Source organism: Mya arenaria, chromosome 8 (genome assembly GCF_026914265.1).
Source record: "Mya arenaria isolate MELC-2E11 chromosome 8, ASM2691426v1".
NCBI classification, from domain to species: domain Eukaryota; kingdom Metazoa; phylum Mollusca; class Bivalvia; order Myida; family Myidae; genus Mya; species Mya arenaria.
In genome coordinates, this window is record NC_069129.1 from 48,888,361 (window position 1) to 48,915,880 (window position 27,520).

The 27,520-nt window shown below is 36.1% G+C and overlaps 2 protein-coding genes and 1 long non-coding RNA gene across 3 annotated transcripts in view; all 3 read right to left on the reverse strand.

Moving 5' to 3' along the window:
- LOC128244318 (uncharacterized) overlaps positions 1 to 27,520 on the reverse strand; it is a 111,826-nt gene that overhangs the window by 10,150 nt on the left and 74,156 nt on the right. The gene's annotated exons all lie outside the window — the stretch shown is intronic.
- LOC128243730 (uncharacterized) lies at positions 12,267 to 15,362 on the reverse strand. Its single transcript, XM_052961653.1, has 5 exons — positions 15,298 to 15,362; positions 14,791 to 14,891; positions 13,964 to 14,072; positions 13,550 to 13,621; positions 12,267 to 12,697 (listed from the first exon to the last, which is right to left on the reverse strand). The coding sequence occupies exons 2-5, from the start codon at positions 14,830 to 14,832 to the stop codon at positions 12,591 to 12,593; spliced, it is 330 nt and encodes a 109-aa protein (XP_052817613.1). The 5' UTR covers positions 14,833 to 14,891; positions 15,298 to 15,362; the 3' UTR covers positions 12,267 to 12,590.
- On the reverse strand, positions 15,415 to 25,763 carry LOC128243731 (uncharacterized). Its single transcript, XR_008262881.1, has 3 exons — positions 25,656 to 25,763; positions 16,564 to 16,634; positions 15,415 to 15,435 (listed from the first exon to the last, which is right to left on the reverse strand). It is a non-coding gene; the product is annotated as an uncharacterized LOC128243731 (long non-coding RNA).

Consider the following 27,520-nt stretch of genomic DNA (forward strand, 5'->3'; position numbering starts at 1 on the left):
TTAACATGCGATTTAAAGTGACACTCTTATTCAAAATCAATACATACGCATGTATAACAAACATTAATTTTGACTGATAAACTTTTAACTACTACTTAATATTGCATGGAAAATATTATCTGCTGATAACAAGCTTGTAACCTTGAATTAAATAGAGGAAAGCGCTAAAATATTAAATCATTGGTGAATGCTCAAATATATACTTTGGTCTACTTTAGTCTCATAAGGTAGAACTATCGTGTTTTATGCTCATTTCTTTCAAATTAAACTCGATATCATTCCCAATATAACAATCTCCGGACTTTATTGACCGATCATTATGTTAATAGGCAGAACCGAATAATAATAATAATAATAATAATAATAATAATAATAATACTAATACTACTACTACTACTACTACTACTAATAATAATAATAATAATAATAATAATAATAATAATAATAATAATAACAATAATAATAACAATAATAATCATGATATAATAATAAAAAAATAAATACTACTACTACTACTACTACTACTACTACTACTACTACTACTACTACTACTACTACTACTACTACTACTACTACTACTACTACTACTACTAATACTAATACTAATACTACTACTACTACTACCACTACTACTACTACTACTACTAATACTAATACTAATACTAATACTAATACTAATAATAATAATAACAATAATCCCTTCCCCATCTCTCTCTCTTTCCCCTTTTCTCCCCCTTTTCCCATCCAACTTCCCGTTTGACCATCTCTCACCATTTACTCTTTTATCTCCCTTTCTCATCCCTCTTCTTTTTCGCACCCATCTCCCTTTTCCTATCACTCTGTCGTTTCCAGTCCCTTTCCCTAACCATCCATATCCCTTTCCCCATTCCTCACCCTTTCACCATTCCTCTCCATTTCCACATCCATCGACCTTTCCCAATCCCTCTTATTTGTTTTGTCCCTCTCTTTCCTCTCATCACTCTCACTTTACCCATTTCTGTCCCATTCCCCACTCCCCTCCCTTTTCCCATCAACTTCATTTCCCCCATTCCGCTTTTTTTCCAAATTCCTCCCCCTTTTCGAATCCCGATCCATTTCTCAATTCCTCCCCATTTCCCCCATCCAACTCTCCCACACCCCATCCTCTTCCTTTCCCCATCCCTCTTCCTTTTCCATCCCTCTCTCTCTTTCCTGATCCCTGTTTCTTTCCCCACACAACCCTCCTTTACTGTCCCTCTCCCTTTCCACATCCACATCCCCTTTCCCTGTCACTATCCCCTTCCCAATCCCTTGTCCTTTTGCCCATCCTTCTCCTTATAATTCTCCTCACCCCTTGCCAATACCTACTCTTTTTCCATCCCTTTCTACATCCCTCTCACCATCTCCCTCTCTTTCCCAATACCTCTCACTTTCCCCAATTGACCCTTAACCAATCAACTCCACATGAGCGCACACTGCACCCTTTCCCCTTCCCTAACCCTTTCCCAATCCCTCTCCCTTCTCGCATTCCCCATCACTCTCCCTTTGCCCATCCCCCTCTCTCTCCCTCTCCCTCTCCCTTTGGCCATTCCTCCCCTTTCCCAAACCCCTCTCCTTTTCCCCAGCCCTATCTTTTTCCCCAACCCTATCCCTTTCCCCTTCCCACTCTCTTTCCCAATCCTTCTCCCTTTGCCCATCCTTCCCCTATCCCCATCCCTCTATCTTTCCCCATCCCTCTCCCTTTATCCAATCCCTCTCCCTTACCCCATCCTTCTCCCTAACCCCATCCTTCTCCCTTTCCCCATCCTTCTCCCTTTCCCCATCCCTCTCCCTTACCCCATCCTTCCCCTTTCCCCATCCCTCTATCTATCCCCATTCCTCTCCCTTACCCCATCCCTCTCCCGTTCCCCATCCTTCTCCCTTTGCCTATCCCTCTCCCTTACACCATCCTTCTCCCTTTCCCCATCATTCTCCCTTTGCCAATCTCTCTCCCTTACCCCATCCCTCTCCCTTACCCGGTCCCTCTCCCTTACCCGATCCTTCTCCCTTACCTCATCCTTCTCCCTTACCCCATTCTTCTCCCTTTTCCCATCCTTCTCCCTTTCCCCACCCTTCTCCCTTACCTCATCCTTCTCCCTTACCTCATCCTTCTCCCTTTCCTCATACCTCTCCCTAACCTCATCATTCTCCCTTATCCAATCCTTCTCGCTTTGCCCATCCTTCCCCTTTCCCCATCCCTCTTCCTTACCCCATCCCTCTACCTTACCCAATCCTTCTCACTTTCCCAATCCCTCTTCCTTCCCCATCCCTCTCCCTTACCCCATCCCTAACCCCATCACTCTTCCTTACCCAATCCCTCTCCCTTACCCGATCCTTCTCCCTTACTTCATCCTTCTCCCTTACCTCATCCTTCTCCCTTACTTCATCCTTCTCCCTTTCCTCATCCCTCTCCCTAACCTCATCCTTCTCCCTTACCCAATCCTTCTCCCTTTTCCCATCCTTCCCCTTTCCCCATCCCTCTATCTTTCCCCACCCCTCTTCCTTACCCATCCCTCACCCTTACCCCATCCTTCTCCCTTTCCCAATCCCTCTCCCTTCCCCATCCCTCTCCCTTACCCCATCCCTCTCCCTAACCTCAGCCCTCTCCCTTACCCGATCCTTCTCCCTTACTTCATCCTTCTCCCTTACCTCATCCTTCTCCCTAACCACATCATTTTCCCTTTCCCCATCCTTCTCCCTTTCCCAATCCCTCTATCTTTCCCCATCCTTCTCCCTTACCCCATCCCTCTCCCTTACCCCATATTTCTCCCTTACCCCATCCTTCTCCCTTTCCCCATCCTTCTCCCTTTGCCCATCCTTCCCCCTTCCCCATCCCTCTATCTTTACCCATCCCTCTCCCTTACCCCATCCCTCTCCCTTACCCAATCCTTCTCCCTTTCACCATCCTAGTCCCTTCCCCATCCCTTTATCTTTCCCTGGTCCCTCCCCTTTCCATATCCCCTCCGTTTCCCATCCCTTTTCTTTTCAACCAGAAACCTTTCATATTCCTCTACACCTTGCTTAACCAATCACCCTCACTAAATAGGATGCAAAGTATATTGTTACATATTAAAACCTTGTTCATACATTTATTATAATCTAAGGTGTTCATATTACCGAACTATCCGGAGAGAAACATTGTAAGGTCTGATTTCGTTTTAATCCGCTTCATTATATCCTCTTTATAGTAGTGTGGTATTTATCTTACAATGTTTGATATTTGTGCTGAATAAATTATATTTAAATAAACATTAGTAAAACGCCTACAGTATCTGAGTTATTTTACTTCATTTTATTAATAAAACCTGCCAGATAATCGATTGCGAACAGAATTCTGTAAATCAGGGCTAAACTCATTCAATTTTCGATACCGCTTCTTATGGTATTATTCTTATTGGCGATAGAGCATAATTTGCGATATTTTACAATATTGTGCTATTGACAAGTTTTAAAAGATATTGGCAATCGACATAATTTGCCTTCGGCCATTTACAAAAAGGATTATCAAGGGAGGATGAAGTATCAAGTGAATATAAAGACAACAAAACATATAAAGACACACACACGCACATGCAAGCACGCACGCACGAATGCACTCATGCCATTCAGGCCACATACACGCACACGCACGCCCGCGCGGGCACGCATATATACACACACACATACAGGAACGGACGCACGCATCCCCGCACACGTCCCCCTACCCCCCCCCCCCCCCACACACACACACATACACACACGCACACATACGCGTTTATATATACTTGTGAGTTATATAGAGCTACACCGACGTACCGAGGTCTGCCCTTTCTGTTGAAGATAGAGCAACCATCTTTCAAATTAATATCGTAAATGGGGCATATATTGTAAATTGCTGTCGAGAATTCAAATAACATCAATAGTTTGTTCTTCAACTTTTCAACATCATTTAGAGGCATCTCCATATATGGTATGACATGTGTCTGTCATCTCCTCGTTTGCATATTACACACAACTGCCTCATAATGTTGATGATTAGTGAATACTTGTTTTAACTCATAACGTTGATGATCAGTGAATACGTGTTTACTCACCGAGGTAAAATATCGTTGTGTTAAATCATACATTAATTCTCGAGTTTACTAGCACTCATCATGAAGTTTTGACCCCTAGGAGGATTTTACCTCAAGTGTTCATCCTCCAGAGCAAACCCCAATCTATCCCACTTGGGCCTTTTGTTTCCTTCTTCTTCTTATTATTATTATTTATTTAGCATTCGTAAGCTCCGCCCATTCCTTATCATACAGATTTTACTTCATGTCATCTAACCATAACATTTTGCGTTCGTGTACTTTGTGTGTGGCATTAACGACTTTGAACAAGTATTATGCTGCATTTGACACATTATTGTACACGGTTTTTTTCTTCCCGCTTCATTATTTTCAGAATTGTTTGATGACTCTAAAAATATCCGTGTTTTGCCCCGGAGGGTGGGTAGAGCGCACACCATGAAATTTAAACAGACTGCGTTGTTTTGTTTCCTGTCACGGAAACTTGTCAAAATTCAACCATGAGGCGGTGTAACCGCGCCAGTCAGAATCCGCTTTCTTTAGCTCTTAAAGGCCTAGTTTAAGGAATGTTTGGCATGATAATCCCCTGCTGTGCATCTCCTACTTATCACACTGGTTCCACAGTAGGGGCCAATATCATGTGCATTGGTTTATTGGCTCAGGGCCATTTAGGGTCAATTTTTATAATAAAACAATGAAAACTGCGCAACAGGATACTCAGATTGGAGATCTGATAAGCCAATTAGGCATTAAGATTAAGATCAACAGAGGTTGGGTACTTGGAGGGGGGGGGGGGGCACTTATAGAAGGCTTAAACTAGGCCTTTAAGGTTGTTCGGTTAACGCACTCCCGGGTTTGGTTCCCAGCCTGGGCGCATGTTGGTTTGGTTTGTGGTCACCAAGCTGGACTAGTGGTATTTCTCTTGGCACTCAGGTTTCCCGCACAACACAACACCACACTATCGCGTAACAACTTGAGTGATTAATCGTACCAACTTTGTTTCACAATCGTTGCAAACAAAAATAAGTAAATAAACTAAACTAATACTTCAAACCTGGGAACAATGCCGTGATATCGTTGATTATTGCTCTTATATCAAACGCATTTTGAGACTTAAAAGGTGCATAGCAAACATTTCTACATTAATGTATATTAATACTGACTTGAAAGTACAGATACAAGTTCAGTAGTCGAAAGTTTAAACATAATGACATAGGGTTAAAGCCAGAAACACAGAAAAACAACACAAACATGCACAAACGACACACAACATATATAATGTATAATAGTAGGGGACTGTTTATCAAGGATTGTTGGGTTAAAACTTTGGAACTTCAGCAAAATGTAATTTTACTGGGGTTTAATTAGTTTGCGTACGCACAACCTCGTAAACAAATTGTAAAAACAAGCGGCACCATTAATGTCATTTGGAATGGTAAATGATAGACGCCAGGAGTCTAAAATCGTTTTCTCTTTTGTATCGGCGGACTATCAGACTACTTTGACATCGAGACTTCGATTTAACCAACTGTTCATCTGTCCGGAGACCGGATAGACATGTAACACGTGTTCCAGTGGTGTTTCTTTCATCAACTTAATCACAATTAACAAAGACGAGCTTTGTACTTAACCCTTGATCGGCCTTTGCCTTATTCTAACCAAACACAGCCGACGGAAATAAAATTAAAACTAAAAATGATACCTGCATAGTTTTGCCTAAGTTTATGTTTCTTCCTTTATTTATACCTATGTGTACCCATGGAGCTTATTTTCATCTTATTATTCACATTGCGTATAATTTGTTGGCTGTCAAATCTAAAAGCGATGATGCAAAAGAAATCGGATATAATTGTCAAGGGAAATAACTGAGTAAGAGAATTTGACATATTTGTCATTCGGAAACTCGGACTTGTAGGTTGGCTGCTAATAAGCGGTGCTAGAGTAAAAATATACTTCATAAAAAACGTCTAAATTTATTTTGGTTTTTAAATGTGTCCTCTTGTTAATGTAAATCTTCATTATTTCACACGTAACGTTTCAAACTGACCACAATATTAAACGGTTACCCGAACTGTGTTGGCCACTGGCTTATAGTATAACTTTTTGGCTACCATTTAGAGCACAAAGAGCCAATTCCCAGCAGCGGATCCCCCTTAAAGCCACTTCAGGGTTTCATCAAGATAATGACGTAGTATTTTGTTCCTCAAGTCCATTATATAGATCGCTCAATACATTGTATACATTCCATTCTGTAGGTGGAACTCCGTGAAGGAACTTTTTGTTCACTATCAGTGTAAAACAAAGCATCCTTTTAAGGCAAATTTATTTCACGTTGAAGTACATGTATTTTATACATTTCATTAAAAAATATAAGCAAAGGAATTGGGGGTCATCATTTTGCTTCAGAGCAAAAATAATCTAAAAACAAACAAACAAGAAGCGCCGTGGAGCGAGCCCTCACCTTTTTTCGAAGATTAAAACGAGTAAAATTAAATATTTTAATAATTAATAATGCCAGGGGATTGCCCCTTGATCTACACTTGAATATTGCAGAGACTGAGTCGAGTTGCCATGATTATGGAATTTTAAATAAATCATGGACATTTTATATACAAGTCATTTTTGGTTACATGCAGAGGGAAATAAAATAGTGAACGAGGTTAACAAGCACATATGTGAATACATTGTGCAATGAACAATGTTAATCTCTCACATTCATCACATACATTTGCCATCTTTACATGTCAAGAATATGTCACAAAATACAAGTGAGAAACTACAAAGTAACATGAACTGCAAACCAATGACTGACACCATGAAATTACACATTAACTGTGAATGTGTATAAAATACACTTCTCCATAAAATTCAAATGAGAAATTACTGTTTGAATAAAACAATCGGCAACTCTAAAAATCTATTTGTGACAAAAATTATTATGACATAATGTCACCACTACTGAGAACATTGTATCAGTGTTGTACATGACATACCCATTTTGTTAAATTGTTGTTCGAGCGTATGTCAACACATATCTTCTTTTTTTCATTTACAATGCAGTAGACCTTGGAACCAGTTTTAGTTGTGACAAAATATAAATTCATTGTGGTCATTGTGTCAAAACTGTTTGAAAATAAAGTTAATTTATTGAAATTATTATTGTATAGAAACAATCGACAAATTCTTATCCTGGTAAACTTTCTGCAAATCAACTAAAAATTATATTTATTACCCTAGATGATAAACAGTGCAAGCGAAAATAAAGTGCTTGGACAAGCCTTTTCAGCCATTTTGAAGTTTCCAAGGCCTATTACTCTGACACACAAAAATGAACTCTGAGCAACTTTTGATAAAAAGGTTGGGTCATGTAACACTCGAAATGTGCTTATGTTCCCATTGGCTGTTAAAATATGCTCTTCAAAACCTCCGGAAAACTAAAAATGATTGAATCTAATTTTTAATAATGTAGAATAGTAACAATGACTTCATCATGATGACATAATACACTCATTCCAGCTAAAGTGCGACATTTGATGTCTTCAGGGTTTAAAACAGCACACACTAAAATATTGGCACCTAATTGAATTTTAACGGGCAAATTCAGGTTTAGTAAACTGACTAGAAAAAAACGATATGCAACATGAACAGGTATATATTGTTACTTGTTACATAAATATAGTCTGAAATTTGGATGTTAACAAAAATTGTGTGTCTTCGCCAAAATTTGTTTTCTTATACTGCGTTTATCTTTTTAAATGATATAAGGTTTTTAAGATTGCTTACCTTTTAAAAATCGTAAATGCATTGATATACTTTGAAAAGAAAACATTGTGAAGGTAGCGTACATCACTTCTTTAAAAATAGCTGATATCTGGATGTCTTCAAAATTGAAACCAGTTACGAGTCATGTTGTTTAGAATGCCTGTATGAATGCAAGATTGTTTTAATTGTTTGTTAGATACATTTAAAATAAACCTTTTATATCACAATAAAGTTATAACAACACTTTTCTGATAACACTTTGATTTTAAATTCAAGAATTGTTATCAAATTTTAAATTATTTGGCGTAATAATTCAAAAACCATTTACGAGACAATCATATAATTCAGAAACAAGTACACTTGCTAGTGTTGGACAAGAACGCATATCACTGATAGCACTTAATAGGGGTTGTTTTTAAATAAAAATACTACTTTTATCATCTTTAGGTTATATAATTTGCCACTAAAGCAATTAAATAACTTTGGATCCGCCATTTTCTGGAAGTGGATTTTCACAATAACAAAAAAGCGAAGGGTAAGTGTCTTTCTTTGTATCCTGTTTTTATTTTTTATTTTTAATTATGGAATTTATAAGACAATTTTCAAATTAAACTCTAAATATTTTTTACTAAGTAAAAAAAATTATGAACTGTATGAAATGAATGCTGGTTAAGTTGTGTCCCGTAAATGGTCGTTTCGTCCCGTAACTGGTCATATTTTAAATTCATGTTTCTACTGGGCATTGTTGGTTTAAAAAAGAGTTTTTGGTCGTTATCTTTTATTCCAAGGGGTAAAGAATAATAGTATAGCAATGATACACCATTATATTGTTACAAGCTTGTGCATTTATAACAAAAATGTTCACAAATGACAACTAAAAAAAAAATTTCTATTGTAGAATGGCGAAGTCAAAGGCCCAAAGAATGAAGGAATATCGAGCAAGAAAAAAGGCTGAATTGGGCAAAGAGTGGTTTAAGCGAGAAAACCAACGAGTAAAGGGATATTTTGTACCAATATCAGAGTTGAGCGAAGAGAAGCAGGCTCATAAAAGACAATTAAACAGGAAGCATTGTGAAACGTATAGAAAGAAACGTAAGATAATTGCCCACGAGGAAAACACACAGGAGGTTGGAGAAAGCAGTCAGAATATTGATTCACTTGAAGATGAAAATGGTGTTTCAAGCAGTACTGTCAGTACAGCAAATGAACAGTCTTTAACAGTCAAGATGAATTTTGGGACGCCAAAATAATCAAGTAGACAGTCACGCGGGCGAAAAAGAGTGTCTAGAGCGCTGGCCAAGCAGTATCGAAAAAATGAGACACTACAAGACGAAAATGAATCATTGAAGAGAAAGCTCAATACTGTGCGCAAACGGTTGAATAGATTAGAAAGCAAACAGAAAAAGGCGCCATTAACACCAAGAAGTAAATCCGACAAGCTTTTGAAAGATGCTGGATTAGAACCCAAACATGTTCCAGATATCCGAAAAAAGATATTATTTGCTGAGTGTTTGAGCGAAGAAATCAAGGAGGCAAAGAAAGCCAACAACCAAAATGTAGTGATGAGAGTCGTGTCAGGCGAGATTATCAAGAAATACAAAATGAAGAGAGCACTTGGAACAAGTACACTTCTTGATCGTAGAAGACTAAACAACATATCAAAATCTGTTGCACATATAAAAAAACGCACAAGAAACGCAATGATAAATAACACTGTAACAAGAGAAATACACGAATTCCTGTCAAGAGATGACAACTCTAGACTATTACCAGGCAAAGCTGATGCAATCAAAGTAGGGGCAGAAAAAGCACAGAAACGTGTATTAAACGATTATATGTATAATCTACACACAAAATTTCTTGCTGAATCAACATACAAAATATCACTTTCTGCATTCTACAATAAGAAACCTAGATCAATAGCACATGTGAATTTCTCATCTAGGAGCGTTTGTTTATGCCAAAAGCACCAAAACTTTGCGTTAAAGTTGAGGTGCTTGAAGAATTATAAAGTAACAACAATCACCAGTCCTGATAGATTTATGCAAATGCATAACAATGAAGAACTCGAAAAGACTCTGGACAAGATACAGGATACCACTGTGCGCTATCAAGAGTGGAAGCGAATAAAAATGAAAGATGGAAAACAAAAGATGAGAGTGATCGACTTGGAGCTTCCAATAGAAGAGTTTAAGGCAATGATGAAGAGGACATACATAGAGTTTTTAGGTCACATACACAAGGTAGTAGAGCAATACAAAGCTGTAAAAGTAATGAAAGATAAATTGCCAGCTAACCATATCCTAGTTCAAATGGATTTCAGTGAAAATTACTGCTGCCAGAATATGGAAGAGATACAAAGCGCATACTGGAATGCTACAGCAGTAACACTTCACCCAACAGTTATGTACAAAAAAAGAGTAAATGGAACCATTGAACACAAAAGCATTGTATACGTTTCAGAAGTCTTACAACACAACGCAAGTATGGTATTGGCCATCGTCGAGAAAGTGATTGCTGCCGGTAAAATGTATGTAGACAACTTGGAAGCGATACACTTTTGGACGGATTCACCGACTAGTCAATACCGAAATAAGACAATTTTCAACTTCATAAGTAATCTTGAAAAGTCACATGGCATAACTGGGTCCTGGCAGTATTTTGAGAGCGGACACGGAAAGGGGCCATGCGATGGCATTGGCGGCACTACGAAACGCAATGCAGATAACGCAGTAAAACAAGGGAAATTTATTATACAGGATGCTGGGGATTTTTTTAAATGGGCAAGTCAAACTGATAGTCAAATTGAGTATGATAAGATAGAGCAAACAGAGTTTGAACAGAGTCAAGAAAGAGTTGAGAAAGAAAATAAATGTATAAAACCTATCAAAGGTACAATGAAGATACACAGTGTTGTTTCAATTGTCCCAGGCATTGTTCGAACCAGAGAAACAACCTGCGTATGTGAAAACTGTTTTAATGAGAATGGATTTGTTGAAAACGACAAATGTCTATGGATTACCCAAAACCTAATTAAACCCACACCAGAAGATCAAAATAACCAGGATGCAGATGACGATGCAGAAAAAGTAATTGATTTGCCATCTCAAACACTTGCTGCTGATGATGATGTAGAGAACCCTGAAAACCAGATAATTAGAGAGAATCTGAAAGAAAAAGAGTATGTAGTGATTGTGTATAATGATTGTCGTTATATAGGTCAAGTTACAGAAATAGATGATGAGGATGACGAGGTAGAGGTCAACTGCATGGAGGAATGTGGTAAGGTCAGTGGTCGTTACAGATGGCCAAGAAACACAGATAAGATATGGCTTAAAAGAAACGATGTATTGAAAGTAATTGAGGCTCCTAGACCCACAGGGAAAACACAAAGAATCATTCGTGTTAATGAGAACACCCTTTAATTTATGTTGGCCAAGTAGAAACCCCAAGTTTCAATGACCAGTTACGGGACACATAGTTTGCATATACTGTTCACAATTGTTAATAACATAGTAACAAAGTTAGTGTTATTTTTCTTTGTAAAATTGTTTCCTGAACATGGACAGTTCTTTAATTCTGCTTAACTGTTAATATTACATACTTAGTATCGGGAATATGACCCCAGTGTTATTCATTGATAAAAACCATCAATATTGATGCCGGATAAAACAAATCAATAGCACAAATGATAATTATTTACATCTGTTTTAAACAAATATATCAATCATATTTAGAAAAAAATATCAGTGTAAACAGAAATATGTTTCTTTTGACTTAAATGCTAAATAGCAATTTACGAGACATTTTTTAACCATTTACGAGTCCAAAATTAATATCAAAATAATGTTTTATCAAGATATCTTACATTCCTATGTTTTGCATGGTTTATTGATCTTAATTTTGATAAACTTAAATGCATTTTTGTGTTTCCTATTGCTTTGTTCTCATGGTGTTTTTGTAAATTAAAGACAAGCTGTGTTGCCAACATGTTTTACTTTCAATAAAACAGTTGACAATTGATTGGCGTCGTACATTTATAGTTTTGTTAAAAACGGTTAAAATAAACAAATTCTTACACAGAAAGAAGTACTTCTTCAGAAAATAATAATAAACAATTTGTGACTATAGCGGTTTTGTTTGTGTTATTGCATCATGCCCATTAGTATTGTCTCGAAAATAGCATAATAAAATGCATTGGTGGTTTCATAAACACTCTCATTTTTAAAAAACTATAATAGTTGTACTCATAAAAATTTACATTTCAATGCCAAAAAGGTATTGCAATAATAAAATGAACCCAAATAACAGTTATTCAAAATGCATAACATTTTCTCTGTTTACATGCTGTTAATGTCGCACATAAACCGGAATGAGTGAATAGATACATACTAAGAATAAAGCCTTAAGCCAGAGAACAAATATTTTAGATTCTCATCCCAGCCCGCCCGTCAAATAAAAAATAAATAAAATATGCCATTCAGCCCCATTTTTTTCTTCAAAATACGGATGAGAATCAAAACATATTTTCCTCTGGCCTTTTGCTGCAATCCACTGTAAGATATAAATTAACCTCATATGCAGTGAACCATTGGCTTACAGAGACATGCTTGGACACCTTGACACTATGTACAAGATGTACTAGCACTTTGAACACTTATTATTGTTTCAGTGTGCAATCTGTCGTTATCCAACTGTGTAATGTGTTTTTTTATTTAATTCCACTTCAGAGAATTCAAACACTTGTGGCTTTTGATTGAATTAATACAGTCTATCATCTTCAGTTCCCGTCTCATAGTAATGTTGAACACTTCGACATTTTCTTAGGAGTTGGCCTTGCTCCTCTGTTAAACGCTGAAAGTTCCTGGCTGAAATGCAAGAGAGGATTTAAGCTGGACAAAAGATAAAGGTTAAATAACATGAATAAATCACCAAGCCAGGAATATCGTTACACTTTAAATCATATATATAACTACCAATGTTATGAGCAACAGAAGAGTTCGAAGATATGTGCAAACTGGTTTGAGGAAATTGGAGCTAGAGCTTGAAACTCTAAATGATCATGTGAATGTTGGTCTCGCCATTCCACAAGTGGATTAAAAAATCACAAAATCGGCAAAAATGTATAACATATCATGATTGCAACATCATTTGTGAGATATAAAATATTTGTCTCATGTACACAACTTTAAGTTGTATACAAGCATTCAGAGGTAGAATTTTAACAAACAGCAACACACCAATTTTAGAAAGCTTTTTGCATACTTTGGGAGGTAAAAAAACTTTAAAGACTTGTCTTTAGAAAGCCTTTAAAACAAAAATGATTGCATTTGAGCTGTGTTGTCTAAACAATGGTCAATCTCAGGATTAATACAATTATGGAAAACAAGTATCAAATTTGTCCAAGATTTTGTCAAGGAAAACATTATGACCAGATTTATCAAGACAGTGCCAAAATGGTCTCTTGAGTATAACAGGGCTTTTTTAAGTGACCTAACAAGTTAGTTTTTCGACAAAAGATGACCCAGTGCACACTGAGGTGCTTCATTTCAACACCCACATTTCATCAGTAACTGGAAGCATACTTTGTCTATATAACAGACAGCAACATTGCTGCAAAACTATTGGATCATAAATAAAACTCTTATTTTTAAGCGAACACTTTTAATGAGAAACAAGATAAGTCTACATCTGCAAGCAACATACAAACATGAATTTACCTTCAGGCAGCCCTTCAGCATGTTCAGAGATGACAGTGGATGGGGCAACTGTACCATTGTTCCCTGTAGCATCTGAAACACACAGTTAAGTTGAATGTCAACTGCTATAATATTATGAAAGCTTACTGGTATTCAGGTACAAAAATAACACATGCAATTATTAACTTACTGGATACATAAATTATAAATGTTACAAACATATTAGATCTAAATGTATTAATCAAGAAGTGTTGTCATTTTGGGTAACAATAAATCAAGGTGAACAAACATCTGCGGTTAAACTTCGACACACACAATTCATTACACACTTTTAGCATACATCATGAGGTACTAAAGTCAATGCATGTCTAGGTGCAACAGGAAAAAGTATGTACCTATTTACAGATAAAATGCTCAATTAAGCCTGCAGTTTACCAAGATAAGCATGGTCCACTTCTGATCTTCTGTTGATGCACCAAGAGCATCTTGAGATGGTTCCGAGATCTCTGTAGTTTCTGCAACTGTATAATCGTCTTAACAGCATCTGAAATGCATTGAAAGTGTTTTAAACTGCAACATTCTCGGTTCAGTCTATATTATATACCTGTATTATAGAGGGTTGGGTTGAAGTCATGGGCAAACAGAACTGTAATAGCATTAAATAGTCAATCTAAAAAACTGGCGCCATTTTTCTAGTAATTTTGGAAATCTCTCTCTATATATAAATATTGTTGAATAATGAACACCATATTTCCAAACAACATTATGATGCAGAATACCATAAAAAGTTAAATTACAAGTGCAGAGCTCCTGATAATTCTGTAGGGTTAATGGTACTGTTTGCTGACCATTTGGACCAAGCATATTGTTCACTTGTGGTTGAAATTAGCACAAGCCTACAAGCGCCGCACTCGTAAAATACGTTCCGGGCTGGCTTAGATCCTGGGTTTTATACAGCAGGTCTTGTTTAAAATTGTATTGCCAAGTATAAGAATTCTGGTTTCCTCATTCAAAAGATAAGGTTTTAATGCAAAAAATTATTTTACTCTACTGGTGTTTGGGTGTAAAAGATATTTTTAAGTAAAAGACTACATAATTTCCATAATTATTTCAAGAAAATTATGAGTACCACATCCAGTGGTTTGAAAATCAAAGGTTGCCTGTACCACTGCATTTGAAATTCAAAGGGCATTTGCCATAAAGTAAAGGGTTGATGACAAATAACCCTCTAATCTTGAGCTCTGTAAAAGTGGCTGACAAACCTTGTTATCCGGTTTACAGAAGATGTATTCAAGGACATGCATGACTGTGTCCACATGCTGGCCTGTGTAAGAACCAATACGCAAGTTCGAGTCCAGCTCTCCTGAAAAAAAAACATAAACAGGATACATTTTTACAATGCTGTTAACAGCAATTATGAATCTTTTTTTAAATATCAGTTCATACGAAACAATAAAGAATTAAAATACAAGGAATAATAATGTGCATACTTTTTGTGTTGTTTGTTCTTTATTTTAACTTGTATTTAGGAGGGAAAATTCAAGAATGTATTTATGGCATTATACAATTAAAAAAAATCAGCTTTGTCAACTCCTGGTTGTGAAAGAAATGGGAAATATGAATTTTGTTGCTCCCGCTCCTTGCTTCAACTTTTCTTGGTCACAATCGAATAAATAAACAAATATTTGTTGTGGCCTAAAGTTCATACATTAACCATAAAAGTACAGTGCATTTATTCCTGAAATTGTTCGAGCTCATAAATGCCTTACTTTTGCTTCTTCCTCCCTGCTAGAATGCAATATGTCTCTCGCAGCTCGCAGAGATATCCTCCAAATATTTTCCGCATATGCCTCTCACTCTAATCAACCATATACTGTAGCTGCTCATGGGTCAAATCTTGAACATTGCTGCAAAAAAACATGTACAAAAATAGAAAAACATGTCCTGCAAACAATTGCTTAAGATTACAAAGTATGCTTACGGTACATAACATTGTTTTATATACCGGATAGGTAAAGTTTAGCACAAGTCACCTATAGCTGATGTAGAAGTGTTTCACAACTCCATGGAAAGGTGTCTGTTGTAGACCTTTCCATTGGCGAAGCAGTAACCAATGTTTTTTTGTTTATAGTAGTACATGAAAGAAACTAACATTATTCATAATATGTGCACTGAACACATCCTTAATCAATAAAATGAAATGACAAAACAAGATTCCTTGAGAGCAAGGTTAATTATCTGGTCTATGTGCAGGTATCTCACTCAAACAGTTGTGGGTTCATTCTGCATCAGGGATACATGTAATGATGTATGTCTTTCTGACAAGCTTTTAAAACAGACACATTCAGGTTTGACCGGTGAAGGAAACAAGACCTTTTCGGTTACCTTATACATTTAATCTCGATCTTGAATTCCATTATTTTTTCTCCATGGTCATTTCACTTTTACAGAATCAACTTCATCACTCTCTTCAGATATTGCCTGGTTTTCATTCCCTTTGTTCATTATGAAATGATTATCAATGTTTCAACCAAGAAAATATGCTAATATTTTAACAAAAGGGCCATGATTGCCCAGAGTGGTGACTTTATTTGAAGATTTTTCACTCCCCCGCTGACCAGGCACCATGGTGATATTTTCTTTGATAAACAGACATGCTAAAACTGATAGGATTGTATGTACACCAACATATGTCAGATGTCCTAAAATCAATTTTAAGTTACATACAAACATTCTGAGGTACAAGTTGAACACACAACAAGTGAGCAATACACAAATCTTGAGAAGCTTTTAGTATACTTTGTGAGGTAATCAAACCGCAGTATAGCTGATAGTATTTTAAAATTTATAACATTTTGTAAGGAACACACACACACACAAACACACACATTCGGAGGTATATCTTAATAAGCATTGTGTCTACTTTATGAGGTACCTTTTGACAGAAATAGTCTTTAAAGTTATGAGCATCAACAGACTGTGATCACCAGCGACAAATAATTACTCAAAGAAAGTTGGTTTCGTATTCAATTTACCTTGAGGCGGCCCTTCAGCATGTTCAGAGACAACTGTGGATGGTAAACTATCCCTCTGATTTCTACAGCATCTAAAACACAAATTTAAGTTGAATGTAAACTGTTACAAACTCATTAAAGCTTAAAACTTCACAAAAATATACTGGTATTCAGGAATAAACAAGAGATGTCACAGTATGTGACGAATGCCCCCGAATGTGACATTGACCTACGAACAAGGTCAGTACATGAAAAGTTGATCTTGCCTTTACGTGTCAAATACATATGGCAAGTTATTTTAAATTGCCTCTGAACATAAAAAAATACCACCCATACTGACAACCTACACTGTTATGTCCTTATATTCAGAATTCCCTTGTGAATAAACACTAAGTGTGACCTTGACCTTTGAGGTAGGGACACGGGTCTTGCACGCAACAAGTCGTCTTGGTATGTGGAACACATTTGGCAACTTATTTTAAAATCTGTCCATACAAGGGAAAGTTACAGCCCGGACACGACAACCTATACTCTATGTCCTTATATGCAGCACTCCATTGTAAATAAACACTAAGTGTGACCTTGACCTTTGAGGTAGGGACACGGGTCTTGCAGGTGACACGTTGTCTTGGTATGTGGAACACATGTGGCAAGTTATTTTAAAATCTGTCTATACAAGAGAAAGTTACAGCCCGAACACGACAACCTATACTCTATGTCCTTATATGCAGCACTCCATTGTGAATAAACACTAAGTGTGACCTTGACCTTTGAGGTAGGGACACGAGTCTTGTACGCCACACGTCGTCTTGGTATGTGGAACACATGTGGCAAGTTATTTTAAAATCTGTCCATACAAGGGAAAGTTACGGAGCCAGACGGACGGACAGACGGTGCGATTTTAATATGCCCATCTTCGGGGGGGGGGGGGGCATAAAAATAACACATGCAATTATAAACTAACTAGATGCTTACATCACTAAATAACAAACATACAATATCTGGATGTATAAATCAACAATTGTTCTGAGAAATAATGTCCCTGAGGAGACACCAAATAAGTGACAAAATAACCCAGACTCTATGAATCTAATAATTTAAGAACAAGAATAAGTTTTACTAAATAAAGCTTAAAAAACATTCTGAGGTTTAACTTCAACACACACATTTCATTACAAACTTTTAGAATACATCATGAGGTACTTTAAAGACTGTGCTGGTCTAGGTGCAACAGAAAAAAGAATGTACCTGTTTCAGTCATAAGCTCAATTAATGTCAGGATGGCTCAGAGGTAGAGTATCCTCCTCACAACCAAGAGGTGAGCACTAGGTTTGATTCCCGCTCAGAAAAATGTTCTTGTTTCCACTCATATGTACACTGTCTTAGTACTGAATTTGACTAAGGAAACCGACTGGAGTGTGTTTAAAATAAGCTGTTAGCTTTACACAATCAGGCTTAAATAAAGTAGTATAAACTAATGAGCACTCAAGTTTACCATGATAAGCATGTTTCAAGACTTCTTCTGCTGATGCACTGAGGACATCTTTAGATGGTTCAGTGACCTCTGTAGTATATGCAGCTGCATGATCATCTTTTACAGCATCTGAAATGCATCGAAATCCTATACCATGTGCAGATCTGCCATGCCAAAATACCATTACGGTATATCAAAGTATATGTCATATGTTCACAAACACAGGTTTGCGGAGTTGTAAGATCATTCTACAATTCAAATTTTAAGTTACATACCGTGATTCCGAGGTACACTTTTAACACACAGCAACACACCATTATTTAAAAACGTTTGGCATACTTTGTGAGGTATTAAAAAATAGAAGTGTTACCTTGATCTTTGAGAAAGAGACACAGGTCTTAACACGTGTCTTTAAGTGCTTTACAGAATGTGCAAAGTTATTTAAAAATATGTCCAAACATTAAAAGGTTACAGCCCGGATATGACCACCTATACTCAATGTCTGTATATTAAAGCTGCACTCTCACAGATATACCAGTTTTACAACTTTTTTATTTTTTGTCTTGGAAATAGCAAATTTTGCGTTAATATTTGCAAACCAACGGTAAAATATTGCTGACAAAATATCAGATAGCAGATTTTCATATTTTCCGTTCGAAAATTAATGTTTTATGGCTTAAACCGTTACTTACGGTTTAAGAAAAATGCATAAAACAGCAATTTTTGAACATAAATATAAAAATCTGCGATATTTTTGTCAGCAGTCTTATTTAACTGAGTTCCGTGGATTTTCGCAAAAATTGGCTCGGCCCAAGACAAAAAATAAAAAAGTTGTCAAAACGTTCAATCTGTGAGGGTACAGCTTTAATCCATACTGATCAGACATAAAGTGTGACCTTGACCTTGGAGATAGAAACACAAATCGTGCATGTGTCTCCCATATGAAATTTTCAGCAAGAATCCGGCCAGAATTTTGCAGGAAAGTGGCAGGAATATCATATTTACGCCCGTGATCTGGCAGTAATTTATTTGTGGGAAGGAAAGTTATGTACCTGGACTGGAACTTCATTCATTTACATACGGAAAATCCACAATATATTACAAAATTACAATTGGAAACTGATTCTGGTAATAATTTTAAACTTAGAAAATTTCTGAAATACTTTTCACTGTTAAAACAGACTTAGTTTTACATGACACGCGTAAAGTTCATTTTTCTGGCTGTAAATAGGGACTTCCATTTTGTTCTTAATGACTTTTATTTTTAATGGTGCATCATCAGAATTTGTCTTTAACTTTATTATTATTATTATATTTTTTATTATTATCAAATTTTCATTTCATAAGTTTAAAAAAGCACAAAAAGATAAACATACATTTTAACATATTAATTAGAAATTAGAAGTCTTTTATCAGTGTGCTCTGTTAGTTTATTGACCAAGCTATTTCTCACGGTACACATTGCCTGGGCTTATCAGATTATCTAAGGTCAGGCAGAAAATTTCAGTGAGTATGCGGAGAATCAGGGCTCAGTAGCCAATAAGATCAGTGGATTTCAAATGTTCAGGCGGTTTTCTTGATGTAAACACAGCCATGGCGGTTATACTTTCTGCAGATTCCTATTGTTTGCTGGATATAATCAGGATCTGTCATAGTTTGAAGGTAAACACTTATTTCAAAATGTATCTTAAATTATATGTCATTCATTTCATCCTATTTGTTACATAATTATGAGTCTTTTGAGTTCATAAAACATTTTAATAATGATTTTCTGTATATGTATGTTACTCTGTGTTAAAATGCTGTTAGATGGCTTTAATATTAAATGGCAAGGAAAGTACACAAGATCTGAAAGTAACAGTTGGAGCACATAAAGCAGACCATACCCAAAGAAGGTTTGTGAAGGATTGTATTTATTCAGAAAGAAATATATCTATATGGAAATCATGTTGCTTTTATGGTCATAGTTTTAAAGCAGTATCGTTACTCATGTAAAAAAACAACAACACATTTGTGATAAGTAACATTTTTATGTAGCAGGTAATTAAAATGCAGGTTATGTTGATTGAATATTTGTATTTGTGTGTTTTATTGCATGTTTCTAGCCATTGCCGAGAGCCATAAAACAGGGTTTGACTTCTTGGCATATCCTTGTCAACATATCCACCAATCTGTATAAGTCCCGGTGGCCGTGTGGACTAGCCGGCTGTTTTCTAATATTTTCTTGACTTAACCAGCGTTGGTTCTAACTCCACTATAACAAAAATCCTTTCACTGTATTTTTTTTCTGCAATTTTGACATGATAGAGTAAAATAATGATAAATAAGTGTTTCCAGATGCATTACCGGGAAAACTTAGTTTTGGTCCAAAATCATGAGCGAGTCACTTTAAGCCGTGAGGATGATAAAGTGTGCTTGAGAATGTTAAAATGGATTAAAAATGATGCATTTTGATACTAGTAATAAAATAATTTTACATGATATTAAATTTTACTGCAGATTGTGTGACGTCCTAGTTGCTGGACAGAATACATTTGGATCTGACTGGAAAAAAGGCATTACCAATCAAGCAAGTTGAGTCTGTGTTAGAAAAGTGAAAATAACCATGGACAAAACTCGCAGAGGATTCCAAAAACACTATAACTTTAATTTTCAAATAAGTCTTTGTAGACTCATTGTCTCTTCATTTCATAATATTTATATTGCAGATTATAACACTATAATCAGTTTACTGATTTTAAAATCACAAAAAATAAAGTCATGCAACGATTACAACAAAAGTATATATTATAATAAATAATATCAATGAAAATCATTTTATTTAAACAAGTTAGAAAAGTTTAAGCAGGCACGTAGTGAAAAGCAATGAATTGAGTTTTAGAAATGTTGTAAATTCCAGTTACATTAAATATTAAGTTACATTTTATGGTCAGATTTTTGAAAAAAATCCTGTTCCAAAATTCCGGTTAATTTAAACATTACGTCCACTTTTACGGTCAGGTTCTGTCCGTTTGGCACACGTAAATCCATCTTAATATTACGTATGGAAATTTTTATGCACAAAATTTTATAAAAATTCCGGTGCATTTTAATATTACGTCCACTATTACAGTCAGATTCCGTCTGTTTAGCACACGTAAATCGTTCTTTATTTTCCTTAATTCTGGCCGTAATTATCATGATTCCGTACAAGTACGTAAAATTGAAAGTGTTATGTTTTACGGTTGGAAAATTTCGTACAGGAAGGACACACAGATAATTTTAATATGCAGGGTGTGGATAAGGTTGGGTGTGGATAATTCATGTTCATTTCTGAGATATTATTAAAGTATCTGTCTTCAGCACACAAACATGTATATCAGACTCATAAAATTATTTCACAATTTTAAATTACGTAGGTTGTCCGGCTAGCGCAGTTGTTAGCGCACTTACTTCTCACCTGGGCAACCCTGGTCCAATTCCCGGCCTAGGCGCATGTGAGTTTGGTTAATGGTCACTAAACCGGACAAGTGGGTTTTCTACGGGTACTCCGGTTTCCCCCACAACATCAGACCACACTCTTGCACAACATCGTGCCAACGAGAGGGACTTAGTTTAATAAGCTATCAAAGGTTTCTTCACAATCGTTGTAAAATATATAATGTTTAAACAAAATTACTTTCAAACATTCTGAGGTACAATTTTAACACACAAATAAGCACTGAGCATACTTCAGGAGGTATTTAACATAGGGCCAGAGTTTTTTCAATTTTTCGTTTTACGAAAGCGCAGTACCTAAATATTGCAAAACTCAAAAAAGAAAAAGATTCAAATTCCTAACTTTATTTTTATTTTGTCCGCCGCCTGTCTCTTCGATCTCAGATAGAAAATAAAATTTAGTGTTATTTAACCTTATTTCACAACAAAAAATTATCGCGCACAGTTTCCAAGATGGCGGAAGCCGGCGATTATTGCTTACAAAGTAAACTGAAATATGTTTCATTGTTTTGTGATATCACATGCATATTATATGCCATGACGAAAATAAACTTGCTTAATATCATCGTCTAAGAGCTTATAAGGAATATGGCTGCCTGTTTACGAAATTTTAAAGTGGATTTAGTTTGAAGACTGATAATGTTGTTCATAAAATCGTGGCGATTTTTGTGATATCGGAACGGAATTGTATTTTCTTTATATCGAAGCATAAAATAACTTAAATACTTCTGTGCGTAGACCTGTTTACACGGGGAAACACTGAAAATTGGAATTTGCTGTACAGTTTCTGACTACAGAAAAAGACGAGAATGTGACATTGGATTTGGCTTGTTTGTCTTAAAGACAATAAAGTTATACCAACATACTGCATACCATTTTTAAGGGCATTGACTCCTCTTTTCATGTCACCTATTTTAAAATGGATTGTTTGTATGTTGATTAAGAAACTTAAAAAAACTGGACTCGACCGTGAAATCTGGTAAGTTTGAGTTACATACCTTGTTTCTTTCTTGTATATCAGACATTTAATTTCCTCAGAAGTGTTGTTTATCTCATTATATATACCCAAAATGATATTATTAATCAACATTTTAGACACAAACAATGAGCCAGATGTCTTTGGTTTTGCCAGTGCAAGTTTCAGTGACTATTAAAAACACTTCAAAAGTGTAGAAGCACATATTAAAATCATGCACATATATATACAGAATTGATTTAATTATCATCATGTGAAAATGACAGCTTGTTTTGCCTTTATAATACAGACTATTGTTGCATCATTTAATCGATTACCAGTTATTTGCAAATATTTAGGTCCGGAGTGAGAATTGTTTATATTTATATGTTAAATCTGCGTTAGGAAGTCTGGATTTTTTTCACTAAACGTTTTTTGTCATGTATATCCAATATAGCTGCCGCTGTTTCTGCTACAGTGGGCTTGGCTATTTCTCGGCCACCGGCCAAATGTCCGATCGAAAGTTGGCGGTTTTCTGGCCGTTTCTTGGCCAAATATGGGCCGCTCTGTTTAGACACCTGCCAGAAAACGACCCGGCCAATTTTCAGCCAGTTTATGGCCAAATCCATGGAAATTGCTGGGAAATGGCATTCTTGTTTAGATTTTCATTGAGACAAGTTGCATTTTTAGTTTTCTATAATTATTTTAATAACTTTGGATTTTTGGCGAAATGTTTGATAACTTTACAAAGATTTAAAACGAAAAACATTTATGCTGCGGCTGTCATTTTATTTTCTACGAACTTGAAACATTTTGGCATTTATTATTGTTAAGAAATACATAACTTAGATAGTATTTAACTTGTCAGAGAAATTTTGGACTTTCTGAAAGTATGGACACTACAAATATATTTGAAGAAGTTTTTTAAACTGATGTCCTCTAACAGCTGTGGCGCAACACTATTATACAACAGGCAGTATGGAGTACAAAACAAGTGTGCACAACTGCAAAACATGCATTGTTCAAATTCAAAAAAAGAAAAAAATATGGAAAATCCATCTTATTTTTATTCTTTTTTCTCGACGCTCATTTTTCGACATCTTTTTCTTATTTTTATTCCTGGTGCTTATTTTTGTAAAAATTCTCGTAAAACGAAAAATAAAAAAACTGGCCTAATTGCCCTTCCCTAAATTTGCCACCAACTTCCATCAAATGCCATGGATTTGGGTGGCATTTGGTGGAAAATGGGTGGCACTTGGTGGAATATCAAGAACTTCACCAACTGCCATGAAATTTCCACCCAACTGGAGGTGGCATTTGGTGTAAAAAAAATGCATGTGGCACTTGGTGAAAAAATTTGACTTAGTTAATTTTTCATATGGCAGTTGGTGAAAAACTGAACTTAGTTAATTTTTTGGGTGGCATTTGGTGAAAAAGACTTAGAAAATCTCAAGAGTTCTGTAAGATGGAACTCATTCACCATTAATTATCATCATGGAATAAGAATAGCATTCAGTTGCTGTTGATGCTGCTGCATCATTGCATAATTATGCTACTATTTAAAACTAACTGGTAATACTACTTTTGGGGATTTCTCCCACTACTACTATAACTATAGTCCCACTACTCTTCACCATGTTGCTGGTTCTATTGATGATGATTATGATGTTGGTGGTTCTATTGATGATGATTATGATGTTCAGGTGGTTCTATTGATGATGATTAAGATGTTGGTGGTTCTATTGATGATGATTATGATAATGGTGGTGGTGGTGATTATGCTGATTGTGGAAGTGGTGATTATGATGGTGGTGGTGGTGATGATGATCATGATGATTGTGGTGGTGGTGGTAGTGATTATGATGATGGTGGTGGTGGCGGTGATTATGATGATGATGGTGGCGATTATGATGATGGTGGTGGCGGTGGTGGTGATTATGATGATGGTGGTGGCGGTGGTGGTGATTATGATGATGGTGATTATAATGATGATGGTGATTGTGAAGGGGTGATTATAATGGTGGTGGTGGTGGTGATGGTGATCATGATAATTGTGGTGGAGTTGGTTGTGATCATGATGATTGTGGTGGTTGTGGTGATCATGATGATTGTGGTGGTGCTGGTGTTGGTGGTGATTATGATGGTGGTGTTGGTGGTTCTTCATTTCAACACACATATTTCACCAATATTTTTACGCATACTTTGTCCAAATACATGTTAAAGAGTATAATAAGCCTGATTTTAATAGATGACAAGATATCTAACATTTGTAAGCAACACACACACACACATTCCATGTTCATCTTTACAAGCATTATGTCTACTTTATGAGGTACCTCATCTCAGAAAAATAGTCTTAAGTAATTAACATCAACAGATTGTGGTCACCAGCGAAAAATAACTATGTAAAGAAAGTTGGTTTTTGTATTCAATTTACCTTGAGGCGGCCCTTCAGCATGTACAGAGACAACTGTGGATGGGGCAACTGCCCCACTGTTCCCTACAGCATCTGAAACACACAGTTGAGTTGAATATATACTGTTACAAACTCATTAAAGCTAAAAGCTTCACACATATATACTGGTATTCAGGTACAAAAATAACACAAGCAATTATTAACTAACTAGATGCTTACATCGCCAAATTACGAACATACAAGATCTAGATGTATAAATCAACATGTGTTTGTCATTCCGAGAAACAATGTCCCCCAAGGTGACACCCAATAAGTGATTAAATAACCCAGACTGAATAAATCTGTTAATTGAGAACAACCATAAGTTTTACTGAATTAAGCTTAACAAACTTTCTGAGGTTTGACTCCAACACACACACACACACACACGCACACACGCACACACACACACACACACACACACACAATTCATTACAAACTTTTAGCATACATCATGAGGTGCTTTAAAGTCGATGCTTGTCTAGATGCAACAGAAACATGTATGTACCTGTTTCAGATCATAAACTCAATTAATGTAAGGATGGCTCAGAGTTGTAGTGTCCGCCTCGCAGCCAAGAGGTGCTAGGTTTGATCCCCAGTCAGGAAAATGTTCTAGTTTCCTCTCATATTTACACTCAGTACTGGTGAGTTTGACCAAGGAAACCGACTGGAGTGTGTTTAAAATAAGCTGTTAGCTTTTACACAATCAGGCTTAAATCAATTAGTATGAACTAATTAGCACTCAAGTTTACCATGATAAGCATGTTCCAAGACTTCTGCTGATTCACCGAGGGCATCTTCAGATGTTTCTGTGACCTCTGTAGTATCTGCAGCTGTATGACCATCTTTAACAGCATCTGAAATGTATCAAAATTCTATACCACGCGCAGATCTGCCATGTCACAATGCCATGAGAAGTATTTGTCTTATGTTCAAAGACAGGGTTTCAGGAGTTGTAAGGTCATTTTAAAATTTTAATTTTAAGTTATATACAGTCATTTATCACACAGCAACACACCATTATTTAAAAACTTTTGGCATACTTTGTGAGGTAATAAAACATAGACAAGTGTGACCTGGATCTTTTACAAAGGGAAACAGGTCTTAACGTGCTGTCTTTATGTGGTTTACAGATGTACAAAGTTATTTTAAAATCTGTCCAAACATCAAAAGGTTACAGCCTGGATATGATCACCTATACTCAATGTACGGTATGTATATTGAACAATCTATAATGATCAAACACAAAGTGTGACTTTGACCCTGGAGGTAAGAACACAAACCTTGCACGTAACACATGCCTAAAGTATACTAAACATGTGTGCCAAATAATTTCAAAATTTCCATACATGTGAAAGACACAGTTCGGACATGAACAGATATACTCTATGTCATTAAACGCAGCATTCCATAGAAATCAAACCATAAGTGTGACCTTTGAGGTAGGGACACGGGTCCTGCAAGTGGAATGTCATCTTTGTATGCAAAACAGCAAGTTACTTTGAGAACTGTCTATACATGAAGAGGATACAGTCCGGGTTATATAGTGTAATTTTGACCTTGGAGGTAAGGACATTGGCCTTGCACACGACATGACGTCTTTGTATGCATAACACATTTGCAAAAGAATTTTAAAATCAGTCCATAGATGACTTAATAACAGTCCAGACACAACTGGGAGGGACAAAGGACACACGGATGATTTTAATTAGCCCAATTGGGATTCATAATCATTTATGAGATATCATAAAAGTATCTGTCTTCAGCACACAAACATGTATATCAAGCGCCATAAAATCATTTTACAATTTTAAATTATGACAAACCTTCTGAGATACAATTCTAACACACTAAGGACAAATGAGCTGGAGGTAATTTTACATAATGATGAACTGCAGTATAGATGATTGTGTGGTCTTGACAAAAGCCAATCACATAATGAATTAATTATGGAAAAAACTATTCATTTCAACAGTTTTAAGGCCAAAAAAAAAAATAGGTCTGTTTCCGGTCGCCCGACCGACCCTCTTATTTCCGCGCCGACCCTATACTTTTTAATGGTGTAAAAGTTAACTGCGCGCATATTTAGTACTTTTCGGTACTTTCTTTCCGTTAATTCTTTGGTCTCATTTCGAATTCGGTAATTTGATAAGCAGTGTATTGAAATGACGGCACCCATGTCGAGTTCGTCAGTCAATAATCGTACAGTTATATATTAATCCTGCATAGCAATGTCCATGCTCTCCACGAGATCCTCGTGGGTATAACTGTAAGTTATTTGACGTCACACAGTGTGACTCTTTGATCTGAAGCCGATAGAATGTGTTTATTCAGTTCAATGCATGTATAAAATGGTGTTTTAATTAACTTGATGAAGGATTTTCACTACAGGCTTAATAAATAAGTTTATGACCATTGATTACTACGGATAAATTAATAAGTGGTAAAATGTAAACATGAAGAAAAAAGGCAGGTTAAACAAACATGTAAATAAAATTTAAAAATGGTAATTTTCTATGTTTTCGGACAGCGAAAAAAATAATTAATTTAAGGTGTCCGAACTCTTAGGTGAATTACGGTATCACTTTCAAATAGTTAGTGTCTTAAATTTAGTACA

Coding starts and splice junctions, on each gene's coding strand:
- LOC128243730 (XM_052961653.1), bottom strand. CDS start 14,832: ATGCATGTCCTTGAATACATCTTCTGTAAACCGGATAACAAG. Junction 13,622..13,963: donor AGTGGACCATGCTTATCTTG/GTAAACTGCAGG, acceptor TGTGTGTTTCAG/ATGCTACAGGGAACAATGGT. Junction 12,698..13,549: donor TGCTGAAGGGCTGCCTGAAG/GTAAATTCATGT, acceptor CTTGCATTTCAG/CCAGGAACTTTCAGCGTTTA.